General features: G+C 62.9%; 1 protein-coding gene across 1 annotated transcript in view; it reads right to left on the bottom strand.

Annotated features, from left to right (window-relative positions):
• Nucleotides 1-23,291, bottom strand: part of SEMA4B (semaphorin 4B) — a 29,305-nt gene extending 6,014 nt beyond the window's left edge. Inside the window, exons 1-8 of the mRNA XM_077828915.1 lie at nucleotides 23,016-23,291; nucleotides 4,619-4,779; nucleotides 3,983-4,045; nucleotides 3,058-3,156; nucleotides 2,409-2,505; nucleotides 1,858-1,974; nucleotides 1,310-1,467; nucleotides 813-994 (exon numbers count right to left, since the gene is read on the bottom strand). Coding sequence (XP_077685041.1) covers nucleotides 813-994; nucleotides 1,310-1,467; nucleotides 1,858-1,974; nucleotides 2,409-2,505; nucleotides 3,058-3,156; nucleotides 3,983-4,045; nucleotides 4,619-4,779; nucleotides 23,016-23,118 — 980 coding nt within the window. The 5' untranslated portion in view covers nucleotides 23,119-23,291. The remainder of the gene's footprint in view (nucleotides 1-812; nucleotides 995-1,309; nucleotides 1,468-1,857; nucleotides 1,975-2,408; nucleotides 2,506-3,057; nucleotides 3,157-3,982; nucleotides 4,046-4,618; nucleotides 4,780-23,015) is intronic.
• Between the last annotated feature and the right edge of the window lie 611 nt (nucleotides 23,292-23,902).

Below are 23,902 nucleotides of genomic sequence, written 5' to 3'. Positions count from 1 at the left end.
CATTCCCTGCCCCCCTGAGCCAGCCAGTCCCTGCCCTGGGGCCAGATCAGAGACAGCGCCCCCAGCGGGGAAAGGCCCCGTGCCCCATTCCCTGCCCCCCTGAGCCAGCCAGTCCCCCACCCTGGGCCCATATCAGAGACAGCGCCCCCAGCGGGGAAAGGCCCCGTGCCCCATTCCCCACCCCTCTGAGCCAGCCAGTCCCCAACCCTGGGGCCAGATCAGAGACAGCGCCCCCAGCAGGGAAAGGCCCCGTGCCCCATTCCCCACCCCTCTGAGCCAGCCAGTCCCTGCCCTCGGGCCAGATCAGAGACAGCGCCCCCAGCGGGGAAAGGCCCCATGCCCCATTCCCTGCCCCCTGAGCCAGCCAGTCCCTGCCCTGGGGCCAGATCAGAGACAGCGCCCCCAGCGGGGAAAGGCCCCATGCCCCATTCCCTGCCCCCCTGAGCCAGCCAGTCCCCCACCCTGGGCCCATATCAGAGACAGCGCCCCCAGCGGGGAAAGGCCCCATGCCCCATTCCCTGCCCCCCTGAGCCAGGCAGTCCCTGCCCTGGGGCCAGATCAGAGACAGCGCGCCCAGGGGGGAAAGGCCCCATGTTCCATTCCCCGCCCCCCCTGAGCCAGGCAGTCCCTGCCCTGGGGCCAGATCAGAGACAGCGCCCCCAGCGGGGAAAGGCCCCATGTTCCATTCCCCGCTCCCCTCTGCTAACCCAGAATAACCCCTTTGCTGGGAGTGCCCCAGGGAGATGCCCTGGTCTGGGTCCGAGCGGCTCCAGCTGGAGCCAGCTGCAGGACCGTGCCTCGCCCGCGCTCACCACTGGGAGGTGAAGACGCCATAGAAGACCGTGTCCCTCCAGCGCTGCTCATCCGGCGTGAGCACGAACACGTCCTGCAGCACGTTGAAGGGGAACCCGTCGTCGGGCCGCGAGCACAGGAGCTGGGCCTTGAGGAACGTGGTCCACCTCCGCTGCAGCACCCGCTCCCCGCCCAGGTCCCCCTGCCAAGGAGAGTGGGCGTCACCCTGCGCTGCCCGGCCCCCGGTGCTGCAGGGAGGGGCGGTTGCATCGGAAGAGGGGAGCCTGGAGAAGCAGGCAAGCTGTGTGGGCAGCAGGTGGTGCTGCAGACCCAGTCATACGCACGCGGGGTGGGCCAGCAGTGACACGCACAGCCTCCCGTTGCACAGGTGTGACTACACGCATCAGTTTGCACGTGACAAACCCCCACCATGCACCCTCCCTGGCATGCGCGCCACGGCCGCCCTTCCCAGCAGGTACGCGCGACCCCCGCCCCCCGAGGACACTATGCGGCTCACCTTGCACACGCGGGCAATCCGCGACACGATGGTGTTCTCGAAGAAGTCAAACTCCTTGCCAGTCTCGCTGAAGAAGAAGTACACCTTGTCATCGTCCCCCTCAGGGTTGCCAGGCGGCAGGCTCTCCCGCAGGTAAGCTGAGCCTACGAAGGCTGGGTCTGCATCCCAAATACAGAGCCCTCAGTGCCAGCCCCCCGGGATCCCAAAGCATCCCAGAGTCTGGGCAATTGGTCGCTGCGGTTGAGACGCAGCCTCCTCTGGGGAGGAGCGTGGCAGCGGCGGGAAGGAATGAAACCGAGCTTGCCTTGGGGGGCTCCCAGGCAAGCAGTGACCCAGGCCAGCCCTGCTTCGCCTAGGAGAGGGGACAGGAGGGCAGCCCAAGGTGAGAGGCAAAGTCTGACCGGGACCAGCAGCCTAAGCCCACCCCGCCCCTGCCAGGCCTGGCTGACACCTCCTCGTGCTCCTGGAGCTTGTCTGGGCTGCCTGTTGCTCGCCCCTGACCGGGTGGGCCTGGGATCAGGCCCTGCCCTGCCCCAGCAGCCCCGCACCGTGCAGCCAGTGGAGGGAGTTCTCGGTCTTGAGGGAGATGCGGCTCTCCTGGCTCCGGTAGATGGTCGGCTCCTTGCCCTGGAAGTCACTGACGGTCCCAGCGTAGAGCTCACCATCTGCCGGGGAAAGACAGACCCACGGGCATAAGGAGGGACCAGTTCCTCCCTCCCCACTGCTGGCACTGGGTCCAGAGCAGATCCAGCTGCCATCTCCCCTCATTCGGGGCAGCTGCGTCAGGTGGGTGCTCCCGTGTGGGCCGGCTTTGTGCCAGGTCTATCCCGCAGCTGCCGTCCAGCCGAAGGTGCGTATCGATCCGGCCAGGAGGGGACAGAGAGCAGCATCAGCCAGGAGCCTAGGCACCTCCTATGGCCTGGCCTGGCAGCTGTGGGAGTGGGCACCATGCGTCCCTCCGCCAGGGGGCCAGCATCACCCCACTGGCTCCATCTCCACATCAGCTGGCTGTTCCTCACCCACGGGCTGGGCCACGGGGTGCACAGCCGTTCCCCCCACCCCTATCCCCACCCCAGGGGAGGTACCAGCCCCTCCTTACCGACCATGATGGCTGTGGATTTGTATTCAGGGTCGAAGGGGCAGCGGCCTTTCCCATCCTCCAGCAGCTCCCTCGCCTGGCTGAAGTTCTGCACGTTCTGCAGAGGAGACGATGCTCTGAGCGGGAAGAGTCAGGCAGGGGCGTGGAGAGGGCAGGAGCCAGGGGAAGGGAGGTGGGGTGTCTCCTGCCCTTTCCTTATGCCCCCAGGGTATGTCACTGGCCAGGTTACTGAGTCCGTCCAAGTCCCTCCGGCTGCCCCATCACACCCCAGGGCCCTCGCCACAGCCCTGCCAGGCTCAGAGCTGGGCCTGGAGTCCCGCCAAGGAGAACTGGGTGCAGGAGGGATGCTGGGGAGGGATTGGCTCTGGGGCCCACATGCTGACCCCTAACTCTGCTCCTGGCCTGAGGCTGGCTCAGCTCTTCCCTCGGGCAGCAGAGCGTCGCCCAGCACGGGGCGGGAGGGGGAATAGGGAGCGCTGTCCCTGGAGAGACAGGGACTTGTGCTGCCTCACAGCCCAGTCACGGGTGCAGGGAGAGCCCCGCAAGCCAGTGCTCCCTGGGCCGGAGTGGGGCAGCGGAGCTGGGGCGGGGCCGGGCAGGGCTTGCACGGAGAGGCCCCGCGGGGCAGGGCGCCCTCCGCAGCACTCACGAGGTAGGTGCACACGGGGCTGAAGGCGCCGGTCCCGCAGGCGTATAGGTGGGTGCTGTTCAGCTGCAGCAGGATCTTGATGTAGTTGTGACAGTCCCTCTGCAGGGAAGGCGAGAGGCACCTGCTCAGTCTGCCCCGCCCCGGGGCTCGCTCCTCCCCAGACACAGCCCCCGCAGGCCCCGCCAGCCCACAGGAGTCAGCCTCCGCAGCCCTGCTGCACCCGGCTTCCAGGCCCCACAGGGAAGAGCAGCCCCGGGTCCCCGGGAGCCCAGTGGGATCTAGGGACGCGGACGGAGCGGCTACGGCCGGATGAGCACCGGCCCCCATGGGACAGGCCAGGAGCCTGGGCCTCAGTTTCACCTCTTCCCCAAGAGACAGCACCGCCAGCAGCACAGCGCCCCCTAGTGCCACCCTGGGGCAACGGGGCCAGCACTGGCTGTCAGGGGAGAGCGCCCCCTACTGCCCCCACCCTGCACCACAGAGTCCCTAGCACCACCCTCGGGCAATGGGCAAACACTGCCTGGAGAGCGCCCCCTGCTGTCCCCACCCCCACCCCACAGCACAGCACCCCCTAGCGCTGCCCTGGGCCCAACACTGACAGACAGCCCCCGCTGAGCCTCTGCCCCACAGCACTGGACCTGTGGATCCGTAACAGGACCTCTGCCCCACAGCACCCCCTAGGGGCCGGCATCCAGACAGCGCTATGACAAGGGCTGGCTGCAGGCCCCATTCTGGCTTTCATTGCCCCACTGAGCACGTTCAGTTCAAGGCCTCTCCCCAGCAATGGGCCCGTCTCCCCAGTCCTGGGGCTGCTGTCCCATCCCCATGGTCTCTTGGCACAGGCAGGCTGGCAGCGCGCTGTTCCCCAGAGGGCTCAGGCCGGGGAGCTGTGGGGCAGTGCACTGACAGCCTGGGCAGCACTCACCTGGGGGTCCTTGCCCTTGAATGCACACTGCTTCTTCCTCTCCTTGTCCGCGCTCCAGGGCAGCTGTGGGCGAGGGGGATGGCTATCAGGAGAGCCCTCCCTGGTAGTGCCCCCCGCTAGCAGCAGGCATGGCCCTTCCCCTGGCCACAGGCCCACAGCTGCCGCGGGGCATCCCACTGCCGGCCACGCTGGAAAACGCTGACTGGCCATGGGAGCAGCTGCCACTCCCGAGGCTCCGAGCCCAGAAGCGACAAGGAAACACCCCGCTCCGCCCAGGCCCGGTGAGCCAGCAGGGTGTGGGGTGCGTGAAAGCCAGCACCCTGCTCCTCCGAGAGGGCCTGGCTTTGTGCTGAATTTATCAGCCCCAGCTTGCTGTCCTGCCGGCTCCCAGAACAGGCAGCCACTTGCAGGGCTCGGGAGAGAAGCTGGGAGCGCCAGGGAAGGAATCTCATGGGGGCCTGCGCCAGGCCCATCCCCAGTGCTTGTCCCTGCCCGCCCTTACGTGGGCCAGCCAGTGGGCTCCTTCCGCCCCAGGGGCTGGTCTAGCTGCCCTCGCTGCTGTCCAGTCACCCCTGCAACTGCGGGCCCCTCTCCCGGCCGCTGCCTTGCGCGTGTGGGCCAGGCCAGGCGACTTACGAACTGGTGCTGCGGGCCAGGCTGGAAGTGGCTGGTGTTGAGGGCGAAGAGGAACTCGCGCGCCCCCACATACAAGGTTGCCCCGTCCGGGCTCAGCAGCAGGGTTGTGTAGTTGGTGACTCCGTCCTTCTCAAACCACCAAACGGGTCTCTCAGAGGAGCCTGGGGAAAGCCAGCAACACGCCCATCAGTGCCTCCAGGGCTCCATGCTTAGAGCCTGGGGCAGAGAGCCAGACCCACCCCTGGGCATCCCAGCACCCCCAAGGCACAGCCTGATCCCCAGCTGTGGCACTGGGCAGCCCCCAGCTCTCCAGAATCCACACGCGGGCACTGCCCGCTGCTCCCCCAGCAGGGGTGGCTCCTCCCTCCTGGTACAAATGGCAGGGGTACGTTAGTGCTCACGAAATGTGGACTTACCCTACAAACTCTGCTGCTGCCCATCATTCCCAACCTGCAGCCCCTGCTAGCCCAGCCTGGGTTCCCCCCAGTTCTTGGAGCCCCTGAGGGCTCACAAGGACACTGTGGCAATTTCGTGACAAGAAGCTGGCTAGGGCCTTTGACAGAATGGGACTTTTCTGTAATATTCTGTATGAACATTGTGTGTGCCTCAGTTTCCTCTATATGCTGCATCAACTAGCTAGCCGGAACAGGTTGTTCATTCTCTGCAGAGAGCCAGGTGTGACTGATCTAGCTGTCTGCGGTAACGGCCACTCCAACTGCCCGCACATTTGGTACCTAGCACCTAATGATCATGGATGGCCCATGCACACACACCTCTCCCCGCTCCGCAGGAAGCCAGCCAGGTTCGCCTGGGAACAAGAACAAGGACCGAGAGGGGCCAGGCAGGGGCCTGCTGGAAGCTGGAGTCTCCTGAACTGGGACTCAGGGCAGCCCAAGAGGGACCAGGCTGTAACTCTGTTCTCTGTGCTACTCCAGGCCTGTCTGTGCTGTGTGCAGCTAAACCCGGCTGCTTCTCCACCGCCCGCTGAGAGCTGCTGCAGATGCTGACGCAGGGGGGCTGGCTCACTGAGGAGGTCTCCCAGGCCTGTTCCAGAGCACTGGACCTGTGGATCGGTAACAGGACCTCTGGGTGGAAGAAGACCCCTTTGCCTTGGTTTCCCGTTTGACTGGATTTTTTCCCCTCCCGGGCTGTCCCCGGGCGATGCTCTAGAACTGCTCCCTGCGAAGCCAGGCAGGACTCCGGGGAAGTCTCCTCTCTAGCAGCAGCCTGTCTGCAGGACATACAGCTCACCCGGCTTCCCCCTTCCTGGGTCTGACCTCGGAGCATTCAGCCTCCTCTGCCCCTCCGTGCGCTTCCCCCAGCGAGTCCGCCCAGGCGGGGTCCTGGGGAAGCCAGAGGGTCCTGCCCCTCAACTCCGCAGTCAGACGTGACTCTTAGCTAGCCAGTAACACAGGTTTATTAGACGACAGGAACATGGTCTAACACAGAGCTTGTAGGTGCAGAGAACAGGATCCCTCAGCTGGGTCCATTTTGGGGGGCAGTGAGCCAGACAACCCCATCTGCACTTCACTCCATGTCCCCAGCCAGACCCAAACTGAAACTCTCTCCAGCCCCTCCTCCTCTGGGCTCTGTCCCTTTCCCGGGCCAGGAGGGCACCTGATTCCTTTGTTCTCCAACCCTTTAGCTCTCACCTTGCAGGGGGGAAGGGCCAGACCATCAGTTGCCAGGAAACAGGGTGTCGGCCATTCTCTGTGTCCAGACCCCTGCACGCACCTGCCCTCTAGGGCTCTGCAATGATCATACACCCTTACCCCACCCCCTAGATACTTAAGAACTGCATAGGGGAAACTGAGGCACCCCCACACTATTCAGAGGAAGCATTAAAAACAGTCCCACTTTGCCACACCAAGCCACACAGTTGAGCCTGGGGGGCACCCCAGAGGTCACTGCCTTGTGTTTTCTGGTGGTTCCTTGCCTGCTGGTCTCTGCCATGTGCTGCCCCCAGGCATGCTCCAGGGGCTTCCTTTGCCTTGTGACGATTAATTCAAACCCACCTCCTGGCTGCCAAGCAGGCCCTTCAACCTGGCAGAGACCTGGGGTGCCTGGAGAGTGTGACCCCCAGGAGCTGCATGGCTGGCTCATCGGTCACCAGCCTGGGGCCCAGTTCCACAGGCCTTGCCCAGGGAAGTCAGTGTGTGGGAGAAGTCTGGGGCTGCACCTGGCAGCCCCTCCTGGGTCTGTGCTGGATTCTCCTGGGAGATTTGTGGCAGCCTGGATTCCTAGCCATAGCCGTGGGCCCCAACCCACCTGCAGACGGGAGAGCGGCTCTTCATATTGAAACCTCCTCCCCTATGAGCGCCCGTCTAGTGGCAACCCATGGGGTGGGGGCGGGGGGTAGGAACCAGCTCCCTAACTCCATTCCCTACAGAGAATCAGACCTGGCAGCCAGAGCCCAGCCATTTGGGCCCACTGAGCTACTGTCTTGGCGGAATACCAGGGTAGCGGCTCCTGCTGCACTTCTGGACTTGGGGGCCACCTGGCCCCATAGCACAGCTATCCACTCCCTGCACCAAGCCCCACTGCTCGAGTGGACTCCAGGCCCAGGGGTTCAGGCAAAGCAGGTGGTCTCCATTTAGACTGCCCAGCTGGGGATCTGGAGAGGACGTGGGATGGACCCAGCCCGAGCTGGCTGCCAGATCCAGGGTGTTGCATGCCCCGGGGAGAAGCAGCAACCACATGTGCTCCCCATACGGATCATGGGACCAGGAGACTGCCTGGCTCCAGGGAGAGCCAACTTTGACTTCTCCCGCTCTAGATGCACAGCTGAAAGCGGTGCTGTGGCCATGTGGGTGGGGGGTGACAGGTCTCTTCCTCCTCCCTTGACTGCCCTGGAGCCCACTGAGGGGTGGGGCGCGGATTGTCAGCAGGATCAGTGCAATGCCGGGACACCTGTGTAGCCAGGCGCCGTGCTGACTGAGTGCCCTGAGGGGCTGTGGGCTTTGGAAATAACAGCCCGCCCTGAGAACCCAGGCCGGCTGCAAGAAGCGGAAGCAGAGCCAGGGTTTTGCGCCAATGGGGCCCTGCGCCGGCTCAGCCTTTCTGCCATGAGCTGAGACGTCCCAGTGCCCCAGCAATCCCCTGCCGTGAGTCCCTGCCTGGGAAGGGCTCAGGGGAGAGTCTGGGCCAAGCCCCTGGGCCAAGCAGAGGCAGGTTCCTGGGCAGGGCATGTGCCCAAGGCCACGGCGGTGTGAGGGGTTCCGGCTCTGGGACAACAGGGACAGTGCACAGGGAAGGCTGGGGGACTCCTCACAGAGCTTCAGCCCGGGCTCCCACCATCTGCCCTGACCCCTGCTGGCCTCCCCAGCACCCCTCCGCCCCTCCTGAGGAGGGGGTGCCCCTGAACAGCTGTGCCTGCGGCAGCAGGGAGGAGTTGGGGGCAGTGCTGTGAGGAGGGAATCTGAGGCAGTGGAGTGGAAGGGGGGAGACTTTCCTCCCATGTCCCTGCTCCATCTTGCCAGCAGCCGTTTTTGCTGCCCCAGCCTCCCACAGTGAGTGGGGTGGGTGGGTAGGAGCAAGGGGGCCTGGCACAGGGTCAGCAGCAGGGAGCAGACAGGTGCTGCTCTGGGGCTGCCAGGACACCTGCTCCATGACCCACCGCCCATGTAGCATGGCGCCGGGCACAGCTCCCTCTGCCTTCCCCACCCAGGCCATGACTCCTAGACCCAGCAGCCCTCAGGGGACCAGGCAGGCCACGTCGCCCACATGCTACGACTCTGTCCTCGGGCCTCGCCTCCTGGGTGCTGTCGCAGGGAAGCTCCCGGTGCCCCCATGCCGCAAGGCCCAGCCCCAGTGCCCCAACAATGACCCCCGTGCCAAGCCTGGGGAGCCTCTGCCCAGGGCTTGCAGCACCATGGGCCAGCCAGACCATCCCCCACACAGTGAAGCCATCCAAGGGCAGCGCTCAGCCCAGTACGCTGGCATCACCCCTCCCCCCCCCAGGGACACCCCCTAAATAGCCCCCGACCCTGCCTCACCCAGCTGCCAGTTATCAGAGCCCCTACAAGCCCCCCTGCCCTGACACAGACAGAGCTCTGTCACTGCAACGTGCCCCCTCGCCAGCCACCGACCCACCACCCCTCGGCAACACAATGCCACACCCACTTCCTGCCTCTGCACGAACACAACCACCAACTTGCCTGCCCTCTGCACCCCCACCCATCCTGCCGCCCTCTGAATGCCCCACACAGCTCGGGGTGGCCCAAGGGCTCTCTCTATCTGCCACCCTGAGACCTCCTTATGTCGCTCAGCATGGCCGGAGAGCGCCCAGTGCCCAGCCAGGCGTGAACAATTCCCAGCTCACTAACCCCCCCGCGCTGTGCCCAGCCAGGCGTGAACAATTCCCAGCTCACTAACCCCCCAGCTGTGCCCAGCCAGGCGTGAACAATTCCCAGCTCATTAACCACTGCCCCCCCACAGCTGTGCCCAGCCAGGTGTGAACAATTCCCAGCTCACTAACACCCCCCTCGCAGTGCCCAGCCAGGTGTGAACAATTCCCAGTGCCCAGCCAGGTGTGAACAATTCCCAGCTCACTAACCACTGCCCCCCCCAGCTGTGCCCAGCCAGGTGTGAACAATTCCCGGCTCACTAACCCCCCACCAGTGCCCAGCCAAGTGTGAACAATTCCCGGCTCACTAACCCCCCCCGCAGTGCCCAGCCAGGCATGAACAATTCCCAGCTCACTAACAACCCCCGCAGTGCCCAGCCAGGCATGAACAATTCCCAGCTCACTAACACCCCCCCGCTGTGCCCAGCCAGGCGTTAACAATTCCTGGCTCACTAACCCCCCCAGCTGTGCCCAGCCAAGTGTGAACAATTCCCGGCTCACTAACCCCCCACCAGTGCCCAGCCAAGTGTGAACAATTCCCAGCTCACTAACCCCCCCCCCCCGCAGTGCCCAGCCAGGCATGAACAATTCCCAGCTCACTAACCCCCCCCCCGCAGTGCCCAGCCAGGCATGAACAATTCCCAGCTCACTAACACCCCCCCGCTGTGCCCAGCCAGGCGTTAACAATTCCTGGCTCACAAACCCCCCACCAGTGCCAGCCAAGTGTGAACAATTCCCAGCTCACAAACCTCCTGCCAGTGCCCAGCCAGGTGTGAACAATTGCCAGTGCCCAGCCAGGCGTGAACAATTGCCAGCTCACTAACCCCCCCAGCTGTGCCCAGCCAAGTGTGAACAATTCCCAGCTCACTAACCCACCCTCCCCAGCGCCCAGCCAGGCGTGAACAATTCCCAGCTCACTAACCACTGGCCCCCCCACTGTGCCCAGCCAGGCGTGAACAATTCCTGGCTCACTAACCCCCCACCAGTGCCCAGCCAAGTGTGAACAATCTCCAGCTCACTAACCCGCCCCACCCCCCAGTGCAAAGCCAGGCGTGAACAATTCCCAGCTCACTAACCACTGCCCCCCCAGCTGTGCCCAGCCAGGCGTGAACAATTCCCAGTGCCCAGCCAGATGTGAACAATTCCCAGCTCACTAATCCCCCCAGCTGTGCCCAGGCAGGCGTGAACAATTCCCAGCTCACTAACCCCCCCTGCTGTGCCCAGCCAGGCGTGAACAATTCCCAACTCACTAACCCCCCCGCAGTGCCCAGCCAGGCGTGAACAATTCCCGCTCACTAACCCCCCACGCAGTGCCCAGCCAGGCGTGAACAATTCCCGCTCACTAACCCCCCCCGCTGTGCCCAGCCAGGCGTGAACAATTCCCAGCTCACTAACCCGCCCCCCCGCTGTGCCCAGCCACGCGTGAACAATTCCCAGCTCACTAACCCCCACAGCTGTGCCCAGCCAGGCGTGAACAATTCCCAGCTCGCTAACCCCGTCAGCTGTGCCCAGCCAGGCGTGAACAATTCCCAGCTCACTAACCACTGCCCCCCCCAGCTGTGCCCAGCTAGGCGTGAACAATTCCCGGCTCACAACCCCCCGCCAGTGCCCAGCCAGGTGTGAACAATTCCCAGCTCACTAACCCCCCCCCTGCAGTGCCCAGCCAGGCGTGAACAATTCCCAGCTCACTAACCCCCCCCCGCTGTGCCCAGCCAGGCATGAACAATTCCCAGCTCACTAACCCCCCCAGCTGTTCCCAGCCAGAGGTGAACAATTCCCAGCTCACTAACCCCCCCCAGCTGTGCCCAGCCAGGCGTGAACAATTCCCGGCTCACTAACCCCCTGCCAGTGCCCAGCTAGGTGTGAACAATTCCCAGCTCACTAACCTGCCCCCCCCAGCGCCCAGCCAGGCGTGAACAATTCCCAGCTCACTAACCACTGCCCCCCCCAACTGTGCCCAGCCAGGCGTGAACAATTCCCAGCTCACTAACCCCCCCAGCAGCGCCCAGCCAGGCGTGAACGATTCCCAGCCCACTACCCGCAGGCCCCCAGCTGACTGCCAGGATCCGGGGACAGGCGGGGCGCTCAAACCACACAAAGTGCTGTGCTGAGATTCACAGCGGGTCTGCTCTGCCCGCCTCAGAGACAGGGAATGGCCAGGCCCAGGTTGCAATGCTCTGGCCTGCCTAGCCGCATGGAGCAGTGCCTGGTGGGAGCTGCCCCCTGCCCAGGAGTCGATCCCCCGCCCCGCAGAGCCCCCAGCTCAGGGGCTGGAGTCTGTTTCCTCCACAGAACTGCGAAGGCTCCAGCCCCAGGCCCCAGCCATGCGCACTGCTGCAGGCTGACGGGCTGCCCAGGGTGGGTGAGGCGGAGTGACGCCCGGCAAGGAGGGAGCCCAGCGAGACTCGGCGCCCAGGTGCAGCTGCAGGGCAGCAGCGAGGACACAGCTCAGCAGGCTGCTGGGGACCCCGCTCCCCTGGGGGCCCAACACGGACTCCCTGGCAGCCAGTGATGTGCGGAGCACCGTGCGCAGCCGGGCAGCAGAGCCCCGGGGGAAAACCATGGGCTCACCCTGCCCTGCAGTTTACTGCCTGCCTCAGCCCCAGAGCTGCCCCACAGCCAGCCCTGTGCCCCAGCTGGCACTGCCCAGCCAGGCCAGGCTGACAATTCACAGCAGAGGGGAGAAATCTCCCGACAGAAGCAGAAGCCAAAGCGACTCCATCACTGGCCCCTAACTCAGTGGGGAGAAAAATAACTTTACAAATTCTGGGTCCAGGCCCCCCCAACCCCGGTCCGGTTCTGGGGTGAATCAGGAGCAGCACCGCGGAGCCAAGCTGGTGGGAGAGGAGTGCCAGGCCCAGAGACACCCTGTGCCATGCTCTGGTTGTAGAGCACCCGTACAATATTCTGCTGCCCTGTGAGAAGCTGCCGGTGCCTCAGTAAATGCAATGCTCATGGGGTGAGCACAGCTTCCTGGGCAGCGTTCCACGTTCCCTAGGGCCTCACCGCCAGGAACCAATCGCCCCTTGCATACCGTGGACCCCCAGTACCTGCTCCCACAGGGCCCGTCCCATGCAGGCGGTACCCCTGCTCCCCCCACAGTGAAAGGCACCCACTGCACAAGGCCCACATCAGCCCCACATGTGACGAAGGGGGACTGTTCTTAATATTTCCTCTGAATATTGTGGGGGTGCCTCAGTTTCCCCTCTGCAGTTCTTAAGTATCTAGGGGGTGGGGTAAGGGTGTATGATCATTGCAGAGCCCTAGAGGGCAGGTGTGTGCAGGGGTCTGGACACAGAGAATGGCCGACACCCTGTTTCCTGGCAGCTGATGGCCTGGCCCTTCCCCCCTGCAAGGTGAGAGCTAAAGGGTTGGAGAACAAAGGAACCAGGTGATCTCCTGGCCCGGGACAGGGACAAAGCCCAGAGGAGGAGGGGCTGGAGGGAATTTTCAGTTTAGGGCTGGCTGGGGACATGGAGTGAAGGGCAGACGGGGTTGTCTGGCTCACTGCCCCCCAAAATGGACCCGGCTGAGGGGTCCTGTTCTCTGCACCTACAAGCTCTGCGTTAGACCATGTTTCTGTCATCTATACAAAAATAAACCTCTGTTTTATTGGCTGGCTGAGAGTCATGTCTGATTGTAAAGTTGGGGTGCAGGATCCTCTGGCTTCCCCAGGAGCCCGCCTGGGCGGACTTGCGGTAGGAAGCACACGGAAGGGCAGAGGATGCTGAATGCTGCGAGCTCAGACCCAGGAAGGTGGAAGCTGTGTGAGCTGTGTGTCCTGAAGACAGTCTGTTCACAGAGAGGAGACTTCCCCAGAGTCCTGACTGGCTTCATAGAGAGCAATTCCAGAGCATCGCCCTGGGACTCCGTGACAACTGGTGGCAGAGGTGGGATGTACTGCACCCCGTGGATGGCGCTTCTTGCGGTAAGTGACTGGGGAGCAGTAAAACAAAGGGGGTTTGACGAGGACCAGGTGTGCTGAAGGCTCAGAGAGGAGCAGTTCGGGGGGCGGTTAACCTCTGGGAGTGTGTGACCAGCGAGAAGGACTGTGCAGTAATGGGGTTCCCCTGTGGATTGCAGCGATTGTGGATGGGCGGAGGAGTCTGCAGCTCGACCCTGGCAAAGAGGAGGTGACCTCAAGAAGGGCTGGCACACTAGGGGTTCTCCCTGGAAACCGTGGGGAGCTGAGAGCACACAGGCCTTTGAGTCCACAACAACTTGGGAAGAGCGGAGTGATGGCCTGTCACCGTCTCCTTAAGAAGGACATTGTAACCCTGTGCAGGAAGAAAGGGTTGAGCATTGGAAAGTTCACCAAAGCACAGTTCATCCTGCAGCTGGAGGAGGATGACCGCTCTAAGGTACAGATTCCTGACCCCAAATGGGGCTATAGCAGAATCTGGGAACAGCTGGAGTAGTAGCCAGGCATCCCCAAGACTCCTGTCCCCGACCTGACGGGGGTCTTCACGATCGGGTTCCCCATCAGGGGATCGGAGACGGATGGGATTGGAGCTGAGTCCGGGAGAGCGAGAGGACTGTGAGAGACAGCGAGAGCCCGAGAAAGAGCTGCAGAAGCAGCAGCAGCATGAACTGGCGGTGGTGGGGTGGAGAGGCCTAGGGGACCTCCCCGGGGTGAGTGGGGATAGACCCCGGGGGGCCAGTTCCACAGGGAACCTCGAGACTAAATTGCTGTGATGAAGCGGGACTGTTCTTAATAGAGATTTGAACCAGGGGGACCCTGCGGAAAAGCCCCGGTGTCTAGCTCCCTTGCTGGGTCCCAAGGCCATAGACTCCATCAGCCAGATGGGTGGGGAAGTGGACAAGCTCCCACTCCTGACCCCAACCTATATGTCTGTGTGGAGTTTCCTGGGGCCAGGCCCCTCGGACCCTCAGTGGGAGCGGAAGGTGATGGTCAATGGGGAGACATTCCTGGGGTGGCGAGATCCTGGGACAGAGAGAACTGGTGTCAGGCCCTGGGGGGTGCAGCCCCAGAGGCTGAGGGGCTGGGTGAGGGTCCCAGGGACGAAGCCCCTCGCCCTGCCTATGTCCAGGATCCCTGTGCAGACCCAGGAGGGGTTGGGCTGGCTGGTTGTTGGGGTTCTCCAGGATACCAGCTGCGAGACCCTGTTGTGGGGTGACTGTGTCTCTTTGGGACAGGATCCAGGCCCTGCTCCTGTAACTGCCAAGGGTTTGAATTTGAATCCAGGGAACCAATCAGCGGAGAGGGAAATGGTCCGTGAAAATGCAGATGACCTGGCTGGCAGCGGGGAGGAGCGGCTAGGCTCAGGATACCTGCCTGCTTGTAACCAGACCCCTGGGGTTGGGTGGGACAGAGAGATGCTCCCTGCCGCCTTGCACACCGGAGAAGGGGCTCAGGCTGGCTCTGATGCAGTGAGGAAAGCAGCGAGCTCGCTGCCTACCCCACTGGGACAGCAAGGGCAGCGCTGAGCACAGTGGGAGCTGAGACCCCAGCTGAGTGGGGGGAGACACAGGCAGGGCAGGGGATCTGTGGGGAGTGGCAAGGTGCTTGGTAAGGAAAGTCTGGATGAGCCTAGGCAGCCTTGTGAGCTGACGGCTGTGTCTAGTCAGCAGGGTGGGAAGGGGAGGAGAGTGGAAGATGAGTGTCCCTGGACCTTACCTGTTAGCTGGGTGGAGAAGTGCGACAGGGAAGGAAACGTGCCTGTGTCTGTCAGGGGTATTGACTTGCCTGTGGAGGGAGCTACCCTGGTCTCCAAGCAGTTGTCTGTGACCAGCCTTGTGTGCTGGGACAAGGGGAATGAGATCCCAAGCTGTGTGTCTGGGAAAGGAGAAAGTGTGTCCGGCTCTTCTTTGTCTGTGGAGCAGACAGAAGGGGCCTTTCAGCCTGTGATAGCTGAGAATAGTGCAGTTGTCTCAGAGTTGGTTCTAGATTCAGCTAAAGCCCAAGAAGGGAATGGTCCTAAGTTTGCGTCTGCTCAGGAGAATGGCCCTGTAACTAGGTCACATCCAGTTCGTGTCTATGCAAAATCCCAGAGACCAGACAATTCTGGTGCTTGTATTTTGCCTGTTGCTAGTGTGTGGTTGGGAAAGGGTGTAGTAACTGTGTCTAATCAGTGTGATATCCTAGCCAGGGCACAAGGAGAGCAGAAAGGTGATTTGATTGTGTTACCTACTGAGGGTGTGGAAACCTGTAGCAAGAAGGAAAAGATTCCTGAACTTGTGTGTGGCAAAAGGAAGGAGAATGCTTCTGAGCTGTAGCTCACGAAAGCTCATGCTCAAATAAATTGGTTAGTCTCTAAGGTGCCACAAGTCCTCCTTTTCTTTTTGCGAATACAGACTAACACGGCTGTTACTCTGAGACCTTTTATCTAGGAAGTCTGTCAGTTTGCCTGAAAGGGGATTGGGTAGGAATCTGCCAGATGGGCCAGAGGTGATTCCCAGAAAGAGTCTGTTGTTGTTCAGGAAAGTGTTTCTCTAGAAAGAAAAGGAGTATTTGTGGCACCTTAGAGACGAACTCCTTTTCTTTTTGTGAATACAGACTAACATGGCTGTTACTCTGAAACCTGTTTCTCTAGAGCAAGCCATAGGTGAAGAGGGTAAGGGCAGAATTTCTGTGAGGGGTGAATTGTTGCATAGAAAAGCCCTAGGGAAAGGAATCCTCATGGAGTCTTTGCAAGCAGTTTTACTGCAACTGAAGGGTGTGAAAGTGATTTAATCAAGAAAAGAACAGGAGTACTTGTGGCACCTTAGAGACTAACAAATTTATTTGAGCATAAGCTTTTGTAAGCTACAACTCACTTCATTGGATGCATCTCTAAGGTGCCTCAAGTCCTCCTTTTCTTTTTGCGAATACAGACTAACACGACTGCTACTCTGAAACTTTATCAAGAAAGTTTCAGTTCCTAACAGCCAGAAATCTTCTGTTGTGAATGGATCCACTGACTTTCCTGTCGAAGGATCCAGTGTGGAGAGCTTTGAGAAGGTCTCAGACGGGGTGAAAGCTGTTAAGAAAGTTAAACAGTCCTATAACCAAGTGGCTGTGTTTGGCCAGCTTGTTGGGGAGACAAGCTTGTTGAGAAAGGGATGTCTCCAGGCTAGTTCTGTAAGTGAACAGTGTGTGGCCCAGGTCAAGATGGGGGCTCTTAACCAAGAAAGCCCAAATTGCAGCCCTCCAGACTGGAGTGCTGGGAGAAGACCCAATCCCAGTTTGACCCCTAGGGTTTTGGGGTGGCAAAAGGGCACAGGCCACACAAACCTTCCCATATGTGGTGTGCAAGTGCTGTCGACCACCCCCGACCTAAGGGAGGGCGTGAAATTGGAAGGGCCTGAAACTGGAAGGGCCTGGTGTAACTCCCACCAAGGAATGGGAGAGATGCTGGGGCATCCATGGGAACGTTGGTGGCTTCAAACTTCCCCAGGTTATCAGCTAAAGTGACTCCGCTCAGTTCGGCCTCGAAAGGGGGAGAAATGTGACGAAGCGGAACTGTTCTTAATGTTTCCTCTGAATAGTGTGGGGGTGCATCAGTTTCCCCCATGCAGTTTTTAAGTATCTAGGGGGTGGGATAAGGGTGTATGATTGTTGCAGAGCCCTAGAGGGCAGGTGTGTGGAGGGGTCTGGACACAGAGAATGGCCGACACCCTGTTTCCTGGCAACTGATGGCCTGGGCCCTTCCCCCCTGCAAGGTGAGAGCTAAAGGGTTGGAGAACAAAGGAATCCAGAGACCTCCTGGCCCGGGAAAGGGACAAAGCCCGGAGGAGGGGCTGGAGAGAATTTCAGTTTGGGGCTGGCTGGGGACATGGAGTGAAGTGCAGATGGGGTTGTCTGGCTCACTGCCCCCCAAAATGGACCCGGCTGAGGGGTCCTGTTCTCTGCACCTACAAGCTCTGTGTTAGACCATGTTCCTGTGGTCTAATAAACCTTCTGTTTTACTGGCTGGCTGAGAGTCACGTCTGACTGCCGAGTTGGGGTGCAGGACCCTCTGGCTTCCCCAGGAGCCCACCTGGGCAGACTCGCTGTGGGAAGCGCACGGAGGGGCAGAGGAGGCTGAATGCTCCAAGGTTAGACCCAGGAAGGTGGAAGCTGTGTGAGCTGTGTGCCCTGCAGACAGGCTGCTCCCAGAGAGGAGACTTCCCCAGAGTCCTGACTGGCTTCGTAGGGAGCAGTTCCAGAGCATCGCCCAGGGACTCCGTGACACCACAGTACACAGACCTTGCAGGACCTAGGGGGATTTCACCATGAAAGAGACAAGCCTTAAGGAGCTTGCCTGGCCCACTGCTGCCCTCAGCCCTGACCTGCCCCCACCGCACACTGTTGGAGGTGGGGGAAGACCTCAGGCCACGCTCTCAGACTCCAACCCTGCACTCCTGATGCTCAGAGCCCATCTGTCCAGAACTCCCAGGCACACCAGTCTCCTGTCTCAGTGGACAGCACTGCAGGAGGGAGCAGCACGGACAGGTTCGGAGAACAGGCAGAGTGGGGTTCTTGCTCTTTCACCCCAGGCAATGTCTCCTTTGGGCAGAGGCCTGGGAGATTCCAGGGGGGAAGCCGAGAGCAGACAGAACGGGGCATGGAACGGAAGTGCTGGCTGGAGCCAAGCACCGAGGGGCTGAGCCCCTGGCAGATTGTGCCCCCTGCCGGGAGGCTGCTCCCAAAGGGCACTTCAGGATGGGACTCTGGGCTCCTGCAGGGCTGACTCACTGCCGAGCAGCTGCAGTTACCTGCCCTGTGAGTGAGCAGGAAACCGGCCCCGGAAGTGCTTCCTTTTCCCAGCGAGAAGCCTTCTGACTCACAGCCCCAGCCTCCTACCTGCCCAGGGCAGCAGCTCTCAACCCTGCCCTGCACTGCAGGGAGAGGGGCCTGGCTGTCTCCCAGCTCAACACAAGGCTACTGATGACAACTCCTCCTGCAAGTTCCCATCCCAGATCCCCCTCACAGGGGTCTAGCCACCCAGGCAGGACAAAATCAGCTGGCATGAGCCTGCAGGGCTGGGAGAGCAATGGCTGCCTGCCTGCAGCTCCCTGCTGGACCCCCCCACCCCCACCCCCCGCACCTGCCCGCTGGCTGGCAACCAGAGCAGGGAGAACTGGCGATCAGGACTCCTGGGTTCCTTTCCTGGCTCTGCCACTGCCTTCCTGTGTCTCTGTGCCTCAGTTCCCCTCCGTGCACCGGGAGGGTTAGTGACCCTGTCCCATCTGTCTGGGAGCTGGGGGAAGGGGACGATGACCCGCCCAGGCCAGTCCTATCATTATGACTCTACCTGCCTGGGAAGGAACGAGCCACAATTGCTGTGAACCCAAGCTCCCAGCAGCCACAAGGAACAGACTGGGCCAGCTAGCAGTGACTGTGGTGCAGAAGGACCCCCGCCTCCCAGCCAGCCCTGCCCACAGCCAGGCTCCTTTGGGCACTTAACGTGAAGAGCCCCAGGAGCAGCTGCTCCGTTGCTGCCCCCAGGCAGGGCCCTCTCTGTGCTAGCAGGAGAGACAGGGAGCTCTGATGCCCACGCAGGAGCCAGGCACAGACCTGGATCCCAGCCCAGCTCCAGGGGTCCTGCCTCTGTTGCCCCCGTGCCCAACAGCTGCCAGGCTTTCAGGGAAGTCCCGATGCTACTCGGGGCCCCCTAGACAAGATGCCCTGAGCCGGCTGGGAGCAGAGCAGGGGATGGTGCACTCGAGCAGCACAGGGCCCCAAGTACAACCTCTGAGCCTGCCCCAGCCAGGCCCATAGCAGGAGGGGCAGGTATTCCTGCCCTGGTCATGGAGGCAGCTCTTCCTGGAGCAGCCTGGCATGGAGCCTGCGCTGCAGCCAACAGGATGTGTTAGGACAGGACCTGCTGCTTCCAGGCAAACCTGCTGGAGGTGAATGAGAGCAACTCGCCCTGCCCTGCCCCGCCCGCACACTCCAGTGGGTTGCGCTCAGGATGGACCCTCTTCCCTGCTGTCATGGTGGACAGGGCAGGCCCCTGCTCTTCTGGGGTGAGGGGCCAGGCTGCCCCCTCTCGGGGCAGGAGCCTGCAGGGGCCAGGCTCTGTGCTATCCATCTGAGCAGCCTCCCCACACCCACAGACTGGAGTGGAGCTGTACAGAGACAGGGCCCATAAACCAGTGTGGGCACGTGAGGCCGGGATGGGTCCACCTGGGGCAGGGATTGGAGGCAGGGCTGAACCCAGCACAAGCCAGAGAACTGACCTGGCACATCACAAGCAGGATGGGGCATACACAGAGCTCTAGCTGTCCCACCCAGCACCACAGGCCCAATCCTGATCACGGCATCTCAATGCTACCATGTACAACAGACACTGCACCTGCCCCTGAGCACCAAGCCCCAGATAGCACATGGCCAGTAAGAACTTGCTGCATTCACCCTGCCAGAGCAAATGGCGTCCAGTCTGAGCTGCCGGCAAGGACCCATGGGGAGCGCCCCCCACCAGCACCTCCCCAGGGCAGCGCTGGGCCGGGCAGTCCCCTGCGAGCACCCATGGGTTGCTGGTCTGGTCGCAGCAGAGCAGGAGGGAAACCAAGATGGCAGGCTGGGGCGTTACTGGGAACAGACTCCTGCCAAAGGCTGCAGAGTCTGACCCCGCTGGGTGGCAGGGAGCATCCCCATGCACGTGGGTCCCTGCAGTGCTCTCCCTGCAGCAGGTCCCCAGTGCCTTGCTCTGGCTGCTCACCCGCCCCCATCACCACAGCCCTGAGCATCCTGCAATCGGTAACGGTTCCACTGTCACAAGTCCTGCTGGGGTGGGCAGTGCTGTTATCCCTGCAGTACCAGGACTGATCCCAGAGCACAGATTGAAACCCAGGCTGCCCAAGCCCTAGGCTGGTCCCTGATCACTGGGCAAACAGGCTTCCTGTGCTCCGACCTCACCCACCAGCTGGGAGCAGGGCAGGGCACCGGCCCCTCCCCAACTCCAGCAGGGCTGAGCTCTGCCAGGGCCCCCAGCACGAACCACGCAGGGTCCCGAGAGATCAGCACACAGGACAGACCACCAGGCTGCTCCCCCTAGCCCTGGCAGGCCAATTCCAGGGCAGACACACCACAGCACAGCCTGAGAGCAGGGGCATGATATACAGAGGAGGGACGTGCCAGAGCCTTGCCCATGGGACGGGATCCCTGTGCAACACCCTGGCCCAGCAAACTAATGGCCTGCCCTGGCAAGGACGCACTAGGGAGGAGCCTCTGCTCCCAGCAACAAGGCAGGATGGGACCCAGCGGAGCGGAAAGCAAACCCCTTCCCTCCCCAGCGACCTGCTTTCTCATTTGCAGGGAAGTGCCAGCACCTCCCCTCCCCGACCATTCCAGGACCCAGTTCAAAGCTACCCTCTCTATTCACCCCTCCCTGGACCCACTCCAGCCAAACACACAGATCCTGCCTTTCCCCCACCCCAGCTTCTCCAGCCTGGCCTGGGGGCTTTCAGGCAGCCCCCCCATGCTGGGTGCAGAAGCCTGCTCTGCAGCATCTGCTACCTGGAACCCCCTCGCTGGGGACAGTTCTGCCTCTTCGCCCGCCTGACAGGGGAGCTCCCCCGGCTCTGACTGCCTGCGAGCGGCTCTCTCCTTGCTTCCCCCTTCCTTCGCTGTGTCCATCACTTACACCCACTGCCTGGCCCTACTGCACGGGCCAGCATGTACCGTGGGCCTGCCCAGGCTGCACCCCCTCTGCTGGCCCGCTGCCACGCAGGAACCATTCGGAGGCATGCTCTGGCTTGCGGGGTAGGCAGGGCGCTGGTGTTTTGCAGCCTCAGCACCTAGCAGAGGTGTCACAAGGCATTTCAACACCAGGGAGAACGTAGGCTGCAGGATTGCACCACGGAGTTGCAGAACCGAGCACCATCCCACTGGCCCCTGGGGGAGGTCACAGGGACGCTGGCAAGTGCTACACACATCACCGTGGCTCTGGCCCCAGCACAAGCAGCCCTGTGGGGGGACAAGCAGGCCCTTCACAAGCCCAGGCCCCCTCCGCTCTCTCAGGTTCTCCCCAGCCTGGCTGGGGAAGCTGGGCTAGTCACTGTCCCTGGGTGGCCTCGGGTTCCCAGCCCGACAGAGAGTTCAGCGCCGGTGAAAGGTGCTTTCTAAGATCAGCAACAAACACCAGACAGGACAATCCTATCCAGCTAAGGAGTGGGGGTCAACCCGCCGACATCTGGGCCCAAACTACACAGAGGAGTCCCTGAAGGCCCCCTCATGGGGGAAGTTCAAATACGTCACTGTGCAGCCACCCAGCCCCCAAGCCCAGCCCCTTAGTCCTCCAGCTGACCTACCCCAACCACCTCACCTCCTAATTCCTCCCTCTCTGGAGCACCAACAGGGGCTCAGCCCTGTACTCCTCAGGGCAATGTCAGAGCCCGGACACCTCCCTCCCTGTGGGGAACTGTGCAGGGAAGACATCCCCTGAGACTCCGCTCAGTCCCACACTGAGGGAAGAGTCCCCATGCTCAGCTCAGAGCCAAGTGCAGGGCAGGTTAGAACGTCCCAGAGAATTGTACGTCCTGGAGCAACAGTCGCAGTCCACAGAGAACTCTCAAGCTGCAGGCCCAGCCCAGGGTAGCAGGGTGAGGAGGGATCCCCCCTGACAGCATCACCTCCCCATGTGCAACAGGTACTGGCCACAGGGGGAGGCAGGACCCAGGCAAGCGGGATCAGTGGTCAGGTCTGTCTCTACAGTGTATAACTTTCCTGCTGTGGCCAATGAAGGCTGGCGGGGGTGAGCTGGGCCCCGGGAATCGGCCACCAGCAGGACACATGGGCTGCAACCCTGCAGCTCCCACAACCCAGCCCAGAGAATGGGGCCAGCCAGTGTGCACAGGCCCTAACCAAGCTGTTCCCTGCCCTCACATCCCCTGCCCCTGGAGCCAGTGGAGGGGCCTAGAAGCAGCAGTCAGGAGCCACTCCCAAAAGCTGCTGTAACCCAGGCCCACGCACGGGAGCCAGTGAGGTGGGTGCGATTGGCATGATGCTCTGTATGCTGCCACCGGGGCAGGGGCAGATCCCTCAGCAGGCGCCCGTCTCCTGTGCTGAGCCTCCCAGGGACACTCCGCCAGCCGGGCGGGACGAGGGCCCGAAGGGCACCGCTGGTAGCACAGGGCTAAGGGGTAGAGCGGACAGCCACGAAAGCAGCCTCAGCCCAATCCCACTGCCAGCCCAGCCACTCCAGAGGAGCCAGGCCTAGGGCCCTGGGCCAGACCAGACTCGTACATCACACACCACAGGGTGGGGAAGGCGTTTCTCTGATCTCCCTGGCTCCCACGTTCCCACCACTGGGAGCAATTCCACACAAATCCCCATGTCCCAGCCCAGCCCTGCCCATCCTCCTTCCCAGTGCTCTGGGCCTGGGCCACACGGTGCAGTCAATGGGGTCTTTGAGGCCAGAGACAGCCCTCCCCCCCCACACACCTGGAGCTCCCAGCTCTGCTCATTCAGGCCTCAGCAGCAGGTCCCATCCCGCTGCCCTGACTGGCACAGCGCGACACGGCCGGGCAGCAGCCTCCGGCGTGGAAGTGAGCGTACGCCTACCCAGGCTCCAGAGCCCAGACCCAGGAGTCCCGGCTCCCAGTCCTGGTTCTGCTACTGGCTCCCTGTGGGAGCTCTGGGGAGTCCCTGCCCACCTCTGGGCTTCTGCTTCCCCTCCATTGCCGGGGAAAACACATCCCTGGGGCCAGACGTTTGCGAAGTACCTGCGGATGGAAGGCGCTATGGAGAGGCATCATTCATGCGAACGGGCACATTTGTGACAACACGTGGGCAGCGCTGCCTGCATGTGCGGCAGCTGGTGCGAAAGTCTCTGCCCTTGGCGAGCCCACAGAACAGCGGCTAGGGGAGCGTGCCGGTCCTGCCCTCCTGCCTGCTGATGGGCATGGGACACACCGCGGGGGCCTGTCGGCTGTGATCTCTGCCCCGGCCCAGGCCCCCAAGAAACCTCCTGTGGGGCTCCCCCCGGCTCCGTTCCTCCTCCCTCCTGCCGGCCCCACACGACCCACAGCTCCAGCGGCTTCTCCTGCCAGCGGCGCCGGGCGCGGGGCGAGCTCCCAGCAGGAGACACCGGCCGGGCCGGGCTCCGGGGCCGCCCCCGCACTCACCGTAGTGCAGGCTGACCCGCGGCACCGTCTCCTCGGAGGCCGAGAGCAGCAGCAGGGCCCAGAGCGCCGGGGCCAGCAGGGAGAGCGAGAGGCCGAGCCCCATGGCCGGCCGGCGGGCAGGCGGGCTCCGCTCCCGGGCAGCGCGGGCGGCTCCGGCTCCGTCCCCGTCCCCGTGCGTCGGCTGCAAAACTTTCCGCCGCCCGCCGTGGCGGGGCCTCCTGCGGCAGCCAGACCTAGGGGCAGAGAGCGCTCAGCGTGGGCGGCCCGCCCCATAGAGCCCAGCCCCCTGCCCGCTCCCCGGAACCCCGCCCCATGGCCAGCCCCCCTGCAAGCCCGCCCCACGGCCCGCCCCACAGAGCCCAGCCCCCTGCCCGCTCCCCGGAACCCCGCCCCATAGAGCCCAGCCCCCCTGCCCGCTCCCCGGAACCTCGCCCCATAGAGCCCAGCCCCCCTGCCCGCTCCCCGGAACCCCGCCCCATGGCCAGCCCCCCTGCAAGCCCGCCCCACGGCCCGCCCCACAGAGCCCAGCCCCCTGCCCGCTCCCCGGAACCCCGCCCCATGGCCAGCCCCCCTGCAAGCCCGCCCCACGGCCCGCCCCATAGAGCCCAGCCCCCTGCCCGCTCCCCGGAACCCCGCCCCATGGCCAGCCCCCCTGCAAGCCCGCCCCACGGCCCTCCCCACAGAGCCCAGCCCCCTGCCCGCTCCCCGGAACCCCGCCCCATAGAGCCCAGCCCCCCTGCCCGCTCCCCGGAACCTCGCCCCATACAGCCCAGCCCCCCTGCAACCCCGCCCTACGGCCCGCCCCATAGAGCCCAGCCCCCTGCCCGCTCCCCGGAACCCCGCCCCATGGCCAGCCCCCCTGCAACCCCGCCCCACGGCCCGCCCCA

Source organism: Eretmochelys imbricata, chromosome 10 (assembly GCF_965152235.1).
Source record: "Eretmochelys imbricata isolate rEreImb1 chromosome 10, rEreImb1.hap1, whole genome shotgun sequence".
NCBI classification, from domain to species: domain Eukaryota; kingdom Metazoa; phylum Chordata; order Testudines; family Cheloniidae; genus Eretmochelys; species Eretmochelys imbricata.
The sequence above is the reverse complement of the archived record's forward strand: the minus strand, read 5'-3'. Positions and strand labels throughout refer to the sequence as shown.